This window comes from Asterias rubens, chromosome 8, assembly GCF_902459465.1.
Source record: "Asterias rubens chromosome 8, eAstRub1.3, whole genome shotgun sequence".
NCBI lineage: Eukaryota > Metazoa > Echinodermata > Asteroidea > Forcipulatida > Asteriidae > Asterias > Asterias rubens.
This window is the reverse complement of record NC_047069.1, coordinates 14,537,139-14,550,916: the sequence shown is the minus strand read 5'-3', so window position 1 is coordinate 14,550,916 and position 13,778 is coordinate 14,537,139. Positions and strand designations below refer to the sequence as shown.

Here is a 13,778-nt window from a genome sequence, read left to right as displayed (position 1 = left end):
AAGTGTGGGACTTGGACAATACTGTTTACCGAAAGTGTATAATGGCTTTAAAGCTTGATTTACAACCCAGAGGGGATGTGGGTTGGGTGGGGGTGTGGGATGTGTCACTTAAGCCTCCCTGTGTGCAGCATCCTGTATCCTCTGACTTAGCAAAGTGATGTTGCGCCGAGTGGTTAATAACACTGGACTCAATCTCTTGTGTTTCTGCAGCAGAGTTTGTGTTTGAGTCCTGGGCCCAATTTCATAGTGCTGCTAAGCACAAAAATTTGCTTAGCATGAAACTTCTTCCTTGATAAAAACAGGATTACCAACCAAACTCCAGTTGTTGCATGTTGGTTCTTACACTGGTATGCAGCTGTTGTTTGCTTGTCCTGAAAATCACGTGGAAATTCTGGTGGTAATCCTGTTTTTCTCAAAGAAGAAATTTCATGCTAAGCAAATTTGTGTGCTTAGCAGCACTATGAAATTGAGTCCCGGTCATGATGCTTGTGTCCTTGGGCAAGATGCTTTGCCATCAAGTTCTTTGTCCTTTGGACGGGACATTAAGTTGTTGGTCCCGTGTTTTAGGATTGGTAGCGCATGTAAAAGAATCCTGAAAAATTATCAAGAAGAGTATTTAGGGTTACCCTGGTGTTTCTGGTTCATAGCAAACACCCTTGTTAACAGGTTTCCTCAGACTTGCGAGCTACAGTAATTAAGTTGGTTCACTTATGAGGCATCCTTGGGTTTTTTTAAACAAAAAAACGTATACTACTGCTGCTATAAGAAGAGTATGGTTTGATTTAACAAATAAATTCAAAAAGTACATGCACTTTCCTCCTTTAGCATTTTGCAAAATTAGTCACAGGTTTCTTCCATGAATTTAATGAGCCGGGCCAACAGCAGAAACAAATCGGATATTAAGTTTTTTCTTATGGAAAAAAGGCTGTCTCTTTTACATCATGCTCCAGTTAACGCTAGACATATGGATTCCTAAAGTAATTTATTCATCATTGATCTATTCATTTTGCTTTCCCAAACGAGGAACGAGGGCTGGATATTAATAACTGCAACCTGAACTCTCGAGGACACTAGAAAAAAAAGTAATTGTGAGGAATCTTTTCCAATGAATCTTTTTTAGACGGCAGCTATTTTTGTCTTGTTCCTATGCAGTAAGGCCAAGTCCGATTTGGCGGCTACAGCGCTGGCTACAGCTATGGGGGGGGGGGGGGGGGGGGGGTTATGCAATGTGAGAAAACAGGCTTGTGTTTGTTGCAGGCCGCCATTTTTTAAATTTATTTATAAAGAAACCTCTCCCTGTTCTTTTATTTCTGTTGTAAAGCAATTTGTTATTTAGAAATGATGAAATGGGTTTGGAATTATGATTCAGAACATCAGATTTCCATTTTAAAATCTGGCAGTGGATTGTTTGTGTAGAATAGTTTTAGTTACAGAAATGTTGGTGAAGCTGCTGGTATTTCTAGTATTGCTTTGCTTGAAGTTGTTTGCTTATTGATTGCTTATTGATTGATTGCTAATTGACTGATAATTGATTGACTAACTAATTTATTGTTTGTAGGTTTTCTGTGGCTTTGCTGGTGGTTTAGGATATTAAGTAATTCTTTTGGGTAGGGCCTACACTGTGTAAACAAAAACTCATAATAGAGCCGGGTGTCGGCTCTTAACAGGGCAGAAAGTGTGTCCCAGATTGATTGAGTGAATGATCAAAGTGATTGATTAAAATTATTTTCCCCCACTTATTTAAGCTGGTTGGGTGTTATTGGAGAATGTTGATCATTGCATTTTAACTTTGATTTGACAAATCATGGAGGAAGGAAATTACAGTAACAATTTGTATTGTTCATTATAGATTGATGGATATTTGGCTTGTTCCATAACAAAAAATATCAAAAATACTTGGTAGGTCCTATGTCATGTTAGCCTAGATTATTGATTGATCAAACTAGACTGATTGGTCTTTGGTCTAGGCCTGGGGTCTTATCCGCCAGTGGGTCAGTTTTCAATGCATTGTACTATGTTGGGTTTTGTTGCGTATTTCTTTCAGGGGGGATACGAATGACCACAAGTAGAATGAATAAAATGCATTTTTAAAGGCAGTGGACACTATTGGTAATTGTCAAAGACAAGTCTTCACAGTTGGTGTATCTCAACATATGCATAAAATAAAACACCTGTGAAAATTTGAGCTCAATCGGTCATCGAACTTGGGAGATAACAATGAAAGAAAAAACACACCCTTGTCACACGAAGTTGTATGTGTTTAGATGGTTGATTTCGCGACCTCAAGTTCTAAACCTGAGGTCTCGAAATCAAATTCGTGAAAACTATGGCACTTCAGAGGGAGCCGTTTCTCACAATGTTTTATACCATCAACCTCTCCCCATTACTCGTCACCAAGAAAGGTTTTATGCTAATAAATATTTTGAGTAATTACCAATAGTGTCCACTGCCTTTAATGTGAGACATTTGACCCTCAAGCATTTGGGTCAAGTGAAATAAAAAAAATGCTGTTTAAAAGAAATCCTGTAATTTTATAGTGATTTAGCTGTCAGAAACTACCATTTAATTTATGATACACCAAATAAAACAAAACTTCAATAGAAGTGTGCTCTCTATTTTAAAAGAGACATGATTACACTTTAATATTTACGGTTTATTCCAATAAAGTGCTGTTGACTTCAAGAAAATCACTACTCATAAATTTGAACGTAAATTTGCACTGAAACATTTTACAACTTTGGGAGTAAAAGTATACCATATATTTGATGGAAAGTTGTTACTGAAGATTGTGGCCGTGCAATAAGTACAAACAGTAAATTTAAGTTGTTTACTGTAACTGTTTACAGTGATTACTGGTGATTATGGAATGAAAGAAGCACTTAATTTTCTGCTCACCTTTCTTTAGTCTGCTAAACTTGAAGGCAGTGGACACTATTGGTAATTACTAAAAATAAATTATTAGCATAAAACCTTACTTGGTAACGAGTAATGGGGAGAGGTTGGTTGTATAAAACATTGTGAGAAACGGCTCCCTCTGAAGTGGAGTAGTTTTTGAGACAGAAGTAATTTTCCAGCACAACACTAAAACCATCTTAACCTCACTCTAAACACTTAAGAGTTGAATCCAATCCAGCATTTGAAAGTATTCGGTCAACAATTTAAGTGTCTGTTTAACGTTTAAAAATTTGATCCAACAATTAAAGGATTTTTTTTTTTTGAGAAATGTTGAAATAACACTTAAACTGTTAACCCTTTTTTTTTCGAGACCTCAGATTTAGAATTTGAGGTCTTGAAATCAAGCATCTGAAAGCACACAACTCCGTGTGACAAAGGGATTTTTTTTTTCCATTATTATCTCGCATTTTCGATGACCGATTGAGCTAAAATTTTCACCGGTTTGTTATTTTATGCATATGTTGAGATACAGCAAGTGAGAAGACTGGTCTTAGACAATTACCAATAGTGTCCAGTGTCTTTGAGATCTCGCCTGAAATCTATTACCTTCATACTACCAAACTGATTTTATTAGAAAATTTTATTGAACGTTTGATTATTGTTTTACAGATTGACTTGTCTGGGCTTCACATCCAAGTTCACAATGACATTTGCCAGGCTGCAGCACCACATTCAGGTTTTAGGGTAAGATTTCTTTTCATCCACCCCCCCCCCCCCCCCACCCCCAGCACAACGCTAAAACCATCTTAACCTCACTCTAAACACTTTTAAGTGTTAAAAGAGTTGAATCCAACAGTTGCATGAGTTCGTTGAGTGATTACCATTTGAAAGTGTTGAATCCAGCATTTTATATGTTAAATCCAGCAATTTAAAGTATTCGGTCAACAATTTAAGTGTCTGTTTAACGTTTAAAAATTTGATCCAACAATTAAAGGATTTTTTTTTTTTGAGAAATGTTGAAATAACACTTAAACTGTTAACCCTTTTTGCGTTGGATTACAAATTAAAAATGCTAGATTTTAACAAACAAAGCGCTGGATCCAACACTTTCAAAGTGTAGTCACACACCGTACTCATGCAAGTGTTGGATTCAACTCTTTAGATTTGAAGAGTGCTTCATAAGCTTGAGCAGTAAATGCAACAGTAGATAGTTCAACTTCTGTTACCCATGCACTCAATCGTAGGCAGATCACTGTTTTGGGGATGAGTAAATTAATTTCTATCCTGAAGTTTTTATTTAGACACACCTCACACATCATGTGGAGAAGTCTTAAAATGTGGTTATTACGTTGGAGTGAAAACAATGCAACGCAGTTCATGTTTTGTAAAGTATTTTGTGCACATTTCTGCTGGTCTTTTTTTTGTTGGTGGCTGTCAAAGAAAGCAACAATGATTTGTGAGGCCCTTGGATTTGACTATTTTTGGCTTGAAATATCTATATTTTGAAAGTTAGAGAGCTTTCAGACTGAAAACAAATACAGTACAAAATAGCAAAAAAAGAACATTTCCTCATTCATCGCGTTCTTGTCGCCTGCACTGTCGGATGTGCATTAAAATAACGGAATAAATTTACAATCTTAAAATTAGATTAAATTAATATAAATAAACAAGAAGAAAAAATTCACAGACCAAACCATAAAACACAACACATTGGCATGTAACAGAGGAACTAAATAACTTCAAAGAGTTGACTAAAACACCAACACAGATTACACATTTTTCGAGCTAAACTGCGGAGTGTTTTTATGTCTTGATGGGCTCTGTGAAAGTAGATCAGTGCTTAGAAACCTGTTAAAAAAATTAAAGAGTGACTGACACACCAACAGGCGATCATCAAAACCTTTTCTAGAATAACACAAATAATGGATTTCACCAGGTTTTTCTATTATTCAATACATAACTAGTTGTTTACCAAATGACACTCGGTGGAAATGGAATAAACACAACAATCTGTCTCATTCATGAAGAGGGGAAGGGGGGTGGTGGGTTGAGAAAAAGAAGAAGAAAAAGCAGAAGGGCGAGAGGGTAATAAAATAAAGAGAACGAGACTGGCTTGGGAATTCCACCGAATCGTTCCGGAAATAATCCAGATTGGCATTGTCAGTATTGAACATTTCAACCCGGCAAAATTTGTTTTATCCATAACAAGTATTCATTTTGATGGCATTAACATACCGGAATAACTTCCGGAGCTGAGCGAGGAGACAGAGAGAGATGACGACTTATTAAATTGATTGGGCCGAGGAGACCGGTTCAGCCAGAGGAAGGAAATCTCTTTAACTTTTGAAAGCTTGTTGAAATTCCAGATGGACTCATCAACAGGCTCTGACATTGCCGGAATCGTTACACTACTAGTTTTTTCTCCTTTCCTTCTTTTCTGTCAGTGATCTTTTTAAAGGCACTGGATGCTATTGGTTATCACTCAAAATTGTTATTTAGCATAAAAACTTACTTGTGATCAAGCAACAGAGAGCTGTTGATAGTGTATGGTATAAAACATTGTGAGAAACGGCTCCCTCTGAAGTAACATAGTTTTTGAGAAAGAGGTAATTTCTCGCTCAAATATTTGAATCTAATAAAAGACTTCAGGCATGAAGCCTCTTTTAAGGCATCTAAAAACACACAAATTTGTGCAACAAGGGCGTTTTTTCTTTCATTATTCTCTTCCGATTTCAATGACCAATTAGTCAAAATTTTCACAGATTGGTTGTTTTAAACTTATATGTTAGGATACATCAAGTGAGAATACTGGTCTTTGACAATTACCAAAGGTGTCCAGTCCCTTTAAAAGTCATTCGACAGGAAACTTTTTATAATAATCGTGAGTTGGTTCTTCTCAGGGGGAAAGTTTACCATTATAGAAGGAACTCACTTCATAGACAGAGCATCTATTCATCGTGTAACAAACAAACACACAACTTAAATACACCTGCAATAGCCATCTTTCTATGGTGATGATGACGTTAGACTCGGGTGATCACTATTATAAGTCGATGTTGTGATTTAAAGGCACCTTTGGTAATTGTCAAAGACCAGTCTTCTCACTTGGTGTATCTCAACATAAGCATAAAACAACAAACCTGTGAAAATTTGAGCTCAATTGGTCGACGAAGTTTTGAGATAATAATGAAAGAAAAAATACCCTTGTCACACGAAGTTTTGTGCTTTCAGATGCTTGATTTCGAGACCTCAAAATCTAATTCTGAGGTCTCGAAATCAAATTTGTGGAAAGTTATTTCTTTCTCAAAAACTACGTCATTTCAGAGGGAGCCGTTTCTCACAATGCTTCATAACATCAACAGCTCTCCAATATTGTTACCATGTAAGTTTTATACTAAGTGTCCATTGCCTTTAATCACTTTGGAAGCAAGCAAGCAAGCAGCTCATCGCTGTTTGGCTTAGTTCCTCACACGGTCAACATGTACAAAGGTTTCCCCAACAACATTTGCGTATTGAATAATAGCTGAAACGATCTCATAATAACCCAGGGGCAGGGTGTCACACGTAGAGGATAAGGCCTAGATCAGTTATGATTGTGTGCAAGAGTTTTTTAAAAAATCCTTTCTGCAGGCCCACACTTTGAAGGTCTGCTTCGTGGCTGAAAGATCGAAAAACATTTGTTGTGTGGTTTGAAATTGTCCATGAAATTACCCAAAATGAGTGTCACTAGAAACAGACCAAGCCTGAAGGGCAAGGACATCTTAGGTTTTTTTTTAAAATTAAATTAATAATAATAGTGGCTTCTTATAATAGCGTGCATATCCGTCACTCAGTGACGCCCCTGGCGCCGTAACATACAGTATTTCCTGCATGGTATGTGGAACTACGTTTGAATTATGAGACCTTAAATCCTGTATGTAGCACCTTGTAATGGTTTACAAAGTTCATGGCGCAATATGCTGCTAAACAAACCAGGAACACCAGGGCGAACCCTTTCTCTTTTCGATAAGTGCACTTGGTTCTTTTACGTGCGTATACGTACACAACACACAGGACGAATGGCTTTATGTCCCACCCGAGGGACGAAGCACCATGGTTAAGTGTCTTGCTTAAGGACACAGGTGTCACGACTGATGGCACTCGAACCCACACTCTATTTAGAAAGACCAGAGTTTGAATCCGGTGCTCTAAACCGCTCGGCCATGACAGTTGTCAAGTTTTCCCATCACATCCTATAAACCAAATTGTGGTAGTGTTTATTTGGTGATACTTTTAAAAGCAGTGGAGAAACTAGACTGGGCCCCTGGAAGACAGGTACCTGCTACTCAGATCCAGTGATTGGATACAATGATATCATTGGATATCATTGGATAAATGAGCTAGCTTTCCATAGATGCCCAAACAGCCGCCATAGAATTTGACCGCGTATCTCTATGTGAAATGAATGTAGGTCAAAGGTGCATGTACACGCTGGCTTTAGGCCGGTCTCTGGCGTTGTTCACAAGCCTCGAAGTGTGACCTGAGATGTTCAGGCTATGGAGAAACTAGGATAAATGGCCAATTGGAAATGTAGTTTCCATTTTGTATTTCTCTAAAACAAGCCCCTTCTTAGTGTTCTCTTTATGCCATTCACTATTTGTGTTTGTAAAATAATCTGATGTCAGTGTAAAAACAGGGTACAGCAACATCCCAACAAGCAAGTTTTTTGAAATAGTGTGCCATACACATTCATTCAGAAATGCGTATGAGTGTTTGCTGTCTGTAACATAACTAAGCAAAAGCTTGCCCAAATCATGTGACACATAGCAATTCAAATTCAAATTCAACAAGCCATTGTACCAAACATTGTTCAATATCTAACTCATAAATGGCATATTAAAATCCTGGCTCATTACTTGTGTATACTGACTGTACTACTAGTGCTAGCGCATTGATCACATAAGTGGTGGAATGTTTGTCTGATAGCCAGGTATTTTGAGCAAAAGTGATGACATTAGTGTAGAGTGCTTTTGTACACTGAGAACCCAGACTGAGAGCACTTTTAGCTCAAAATTTCATAATAAACTTTTCATTTTTCATTATTATTTTTTTGGGGCGGGTGGTGGCAATAATAGCAACTGAGTGTTGCCAAGGATTGCTGCAATAAACAATTATTTTTTTTATTTTTTTTTATTCTAAGGAAAAGCTTGATACTTTTACGACACACCAAAAAGCCCACAAAATTTTGTCAGAAATAATAACCCAAAGAGGAAATTGCTCCTCAATGAGTAACTAAAGCGTGTGAAAGCAAGAAAGTGCTGACGCATGACATCTATAATAAAAAATATAAAAAATTGAAAACTCATAAAAAGAATACTCTCATTCCAGATCTTGCGTGCACGCGACGCATCATAAATTATAATTACTCTTACAGTCACACGTTGATGATTTCAATCATGGAGTTATTCTTAGAATAGATATAGTGGGGTTTTCTGGTAGGCTTTCGGAAGTTGGGATAGATGGAACTAATTCAAGAGATACAACTTTTACTTTTATATGTGCGATCATTGATCTGTATCTGTCTGGGTTTGTTTGTTTTTTACTACCATAGGGGGGGGATTAAGAACAACTCAGCCATATTAATTGAACAGGAATTATTATTATGTTTTTAATATCATTTTTTTTTTCTTCTCCTGAAAAGAGGAAATGGTTTTCTGTTTGTTTCATGCATGACTGGCAAGGTAATTGGGTAAATTACAAAATGTTTTTTTTGTGGGTAGGGTTGAACAACTCAGCTATATTTATCGAACAGGAATTATTATTGCTTATTATAATATCAGTCCCTTTTTACCTTTTTTCTTCTTCTCAAAAGAGGAAATGAAATCCTGTTGGTGCCATGCATGAATGGCAAGGTAATTGGGTAAATTACAAAATGATTTTTGTGTGTGGGTATAGCTTGAAATTAGGGACAGATAACTTGAATTTACCACCCAAGGCTTACCACGCTGGGAACAAAGTTAATTAAATTTCAATATTGCAGTTTGTTCATTGTGTGTTAATATTTTTTAAGTCATTATTTTTTTGTGTGAACCTGGATTTTGTTTGTTTGTCTGGAGATAATTGTTATTTATTTTTTTAAACCCTGTTTTTGGAAAATCCTTTTTGAGTTGTTTAAAGTCAGTTGTTTTACCCACGATTTATGTGCACACAGGAGAATAACAATGTGGGTCTACTTATACCATAGAGTAAGGTTTTGCTTTCACTTATACCAATTCAGAGATGCCAAGTCCAGAGGCCAGCTATGCGTGAGATTTTTCAAAGCTCAAAGTAAAATGTAGTCAATGTATAGTAAGATACAGAGTTAGGTGAACAAAAAATTTGATTCAACTTTCAGACTTTTGCTTAAAGGCAGTGGACACTATTGGTAATTACTCAAAATAATTATTAGCATAAAACCTTACTTGGTTACGAGTAATAGGGAGAGGTTGATGGTATAAAACATTGTGAGAAACGGCTCCCTCTGAAGTGACATAGTTTTCGAGAAAGAAGTAATTTTCCACAAATTTGATTTCAAGACCTCAAGTTTAGAATTTGAGGTCTTGAAATAGAGCATATGAAAGCACACAACTTCATGTGACAAGGGTGTTTTTTTCTTTCATTATTATCTCGCAACTTTGACGACCGATTGAGTTCAAATTTTCACAGGTTTGTTATTTTATGCATATATTCAGGTACACCAAGTGAGGAGGTTGGTCTTTGACAGTTACCAATAGTGTCCACTGTCTTTAAACAGTGGTTTTGCCCTTATACTACTTCCACCCCTTCCCCACGAAATAATCCCCCAATTTGAAGCCACGACATGCAATGTCCACCAAGCTCCGAGTATCAAAGGTGACACTTTGATTCTTATGGTTTAGAGATTGGAAATCAGTTCTTTCAAAAGACAAACCAAAATGGATTAAACTGGCTAAAGCCCGGTTCATACTTCCTGCGAATGCGAATGCGATACGAATGTTGACGTCACAAATTCGCAACGAATAATTCGACTCAGCAGTTCGACTCTGTTCAACTCTCTTGCGAATTACGCTGCGAAAGGAGGGTTGTGACGTCAAATTCACGTCAAATTCGCTTCGCATTCGCAGGAAGTATGAACCGGGCTTTATCCTTTGAATTATGACAGAATGTAAAAAAACTGAGAATTTAAGTGTTTTCAATATTTTTTCAGGATCTTCTTTTTAATTAGATTTAAGAATTATTCTTAACGTAGAATGTGTGTTTATTTTTTCAAAAAGTAGGGGGTGCAGTAGCACATTCCCGTACCCCATCCAAAAAGAAGGGGTTGCTGCAGCACCCACAGCAGCAAACCCCTCCCCACGTCACAGCAGCAAACCCCTCCCCACGTCACAGCAGCAAACCCCTCCCCACGTCACAGCAGCAAACCCCTCCCCACGTCACAGCAGCAAACCCCTCCCCACGTCACAGCAGCAAACCCCTCCCCACGTCACAGCAGCAAACCCCTCCCCACGTCACAGCAGCAAACCCCTCCCCACATCACAGCAGCAAACCCCTCCCCAGGTCACAGCAGCAAACCCCTCCCCACGTCACAGCAGCAAACCCCTCCCCATGTCACAGCAGCAAACCCCTCCCCACGCCACAGCAGCAAACCCCTCCCCACATCACAGCAGCAAACCCCTCCCCATGTCACAGCAGCAAACCCCTCCCCAAGTCACAGCAGCAAACCCCTCCCCACGTCACAGCAGCAAACCCCTCCCCACGTCACAGCAGCAAACCCCTCCCCACGTCACAGCAGCAAACCCCTCCACACGTCACAGCAGCAAACCCCTCCCCACGACTCAGCAGCAAACCCCTCCCCACGTCACAGCAACAAACCCCTCCCCACGTCACAGCAGCAAACCCCTCCCATTGTCACAGCAGCAAACCCCTCCCCACGTCACGGCAGCAAACCCCTCCCCAGGTCACAGCAGCAAACCCCTCCCCATGTCACAGCAGCAAACCCCTCCCCACGTCACAGCAGCAAACCCCTCCCCATGTCACAGCAGCAAACCCCTCCCCATGTCACAGCAGCAAACCCCTCCCCACGTCACAGCAGCAAACCCCTCCCCACGTCACAGCAGCAAACCCCTCCCCACGTCACAGCAGCAAACCCCTCCCCATGTCACAGCAGCAAACCCCTCCCCATGTCACAGCAGCAAACCCCTCCCCAAGTCACAGCAGCAAACCCCTCCCCACGTCACAGCAGCAAACCCCTCCCCACGTCACAGCAGCAAACCCCTCCCCACGTCACAGCAGCAAACCCCTCCACACGTCACAGCAGCAAACCCCTCCCCACGTCTCAGCAGCAAACCCCTCCCCATGTCACAGCAGCAAACCCCTCCCCACGTCACAGCAACAAACCCCTCCCCACGTCACAGCAACAAACCCCTCCCCACGTCACAGCAGCAAACCCCTCCCATTGTCACAGCAGCAAACCCCTCCCCACGTCACGGCAGCAAACCCCTCCCCAGGTCACAGCAGCAAACCCCTCCCCATGTCACAGCAGCAAACCCCTCCCCACGTCACAGCAGCAAACCCCTCCCCATGTCACAGCAGCAAACCCCTCCCCATGTCACAGCAACAAACCCCTCCCCACGTCACAGCAGCAAACCCCTCCCCACGTCACAGCAGCAAACCCCTCCCCACGTCACAGCAGCAAACCCCTCCCCATGTCACAGCAGCAAACCCTCCCCATGTTATACAAGCCTGATGCTCCTCACATTTTTATTTTTTCCAACATACATTAGGTCAAAAGTACAAAAACAGAGAGGCACAAAGAAGCCACAATTAATACGCAAGTTTCAGTAGAGATGCTTTACTAATTTTATTCCTTTGTTTCAATTCTGAGCTAGCAAAATTGACTTATTACAAACACGAAGAAGTAAACCTTTTATAAGCTCCCTTTTCCTTTATCTTTCCTCAAACCTTTGACGTTAAATTGATGTATTCCAAGAAAAAATATATATAAATAAAAATATTTTTGAATATTTAGTGTCGTAAAATTATAAAGAAGGCAAAATTTCATGGCACTGCATATCCAAGAATTTGGCACTTCCTGGCGCCCTGTAAGTCGCATTCTGTTATGTGCCATAGAGGGGCATAAGCGCAGAATTCCATGGTAAGCAGTGCCATGAAATTGGACCTTGTTGTCTGTACATATTGGCACAAACTCATAATATGCTAAGATGGTTAATAAGAAAACCAACCCATCTTAAAGTTGCTTGCCACATGTGTCAAGACCGGTACTTGAACCCACACTCTGCTGGTCAGATAAAAACAGAGCTGGAGTCATGGGGTGAATTTCACAAAGAGTTAAGACTAGTCTTATCTCGACTTAAGACGAGTAACTCGTCTTAACTTGTCCTAACTTTGGACTACCCATACGTTTTTAATATCTCCTAAGACTAGGCCTAAGTCCTAACTCTTTGTGAAATCGACCCCAGGGCCCAAGCAAATTAAAATTCACCAAAACTTGCAAAGCGCGGAATAGTGTTGCTTAGCAGAAACAGGTTACCAGCCACCATTACATTCAGTTTGCTTTCTTGTGGTTGGTGGCCCATTCAATTGTGGTTTAGCAAAGAAATTTGTCAAGCAGTATTTTCTGTTTAACAACTCTATGAAATTAGGCCCAGTGCGCTAGACCACTCAGCCACAACAGCCATTTGAATAAATTGCATGCTATAAAAATTGTTGCCAACATTTAGACGACTGCTCGAAAATCTGCTGTGAACTGAAAAAGGGTTAGTTCTCAAAAACAACCCACTAACCTACACCCCATTATTAGCAAGCTTTTTACAACACACCTGTGTAGTTTCACAATTCCAGAAACAACATTGATCAACATTGATCAAGTTTATGTCCCAAAGTATGAAGACAAAAACCAGATTGATGATGGAGCATTGATATCCCTTTATTTGCAAACTGGTTATGGATATTTTGTCAGCACATAATGAAAGAGGTTTGCCTTACTTGCCAGACCAATTAGACTAAATCCAGCGGATTTTTATAACAAAAACCTATATTATGAGATTTCATACATGGTTGACCGATAATATTAAAATCTTCTCCAAATACCTTTTAAAAGTTACCAATCAGTTGTAAAACACCGTACAGTAAGGTTCAGTAACAATACATAATTAACAGACTGGTGTACTACAGCAACAACAAAAATATAACCGTGAAATCGCTAAAAGAAATTTCTCAACTTCATTCATCCCCGTTTACATTCTACAAATAGCAGCCCCGGAACATCTACGTAAATATACTTTTACACATAATTTGGTTCCCGTGCATTTAAACACATTTCTCCCCAGCCCCTCAACAAACGAATCATTGTGCGAAAATCAAACAGACCATCAATTGTGACTTTTTTCCTATACAGCCAAGCGAGCCAGCGCCGCAGTTATGGGAGTGACATTGTTGAGTCTAGTTTGCCACAAAAAAAAAAGGACCCTCAAATATTTATCTTATCCAGCAGTGACACACCTTCGCTTTTACCCCCAAACCAGCCCCAATTTAATCACTGCAAAACTATTGTTTACAGCTCCCAGCAGAATAATTATTCCCACTGTCAGGTGGCCCATCGGAGTTTGTAAAAATTCCAGCAGTCAAAACAAGAGCGCCCTTTTCTTTTTCTTTTTTTTGACGGGCAGTTCGGGGTCAAGTTGAGACCCAGACTCTACTCAGAAAATGTCCCAGACAAGTAAATATATCCTGTAGACAGATCTGTGTGCTGTATGTTTTGAAATAAAATAATAGTCATCGGACGGACGGACGGGTATTGTACTAAATAGAAAGAGAAATTGTATCAAATGGTTTATAATTACTTGTACTGATGAAGGCTACAGACA

General features: G+C 39.6%; 1 protein-coding gene across 1 annotated transcript; it reads left to right on the top strand.

The window, feature by feature from the left end:
* The first annotated feature begins 9,175 nt into the window (after window positions 1-9,175).
* Window positions 9,176-11,638, top strand: LOC117294005 (extensin-2-like). Its single transcript, XM_033776521.1, has 2 exons — window positions 9,176-9,179; window positions 10,167-11,638. Exons 1-2 carry the CDS (start codon window positions 9,176-9,178, stop codon window positions 11,636-11,638), a joined length of 1,476 nt encoding a protein of 491 aa, XP_033632412.1.
* The last annotated feature ends 2,140 nt before the right edge of the window (window positions 11,639-13,778 follow it).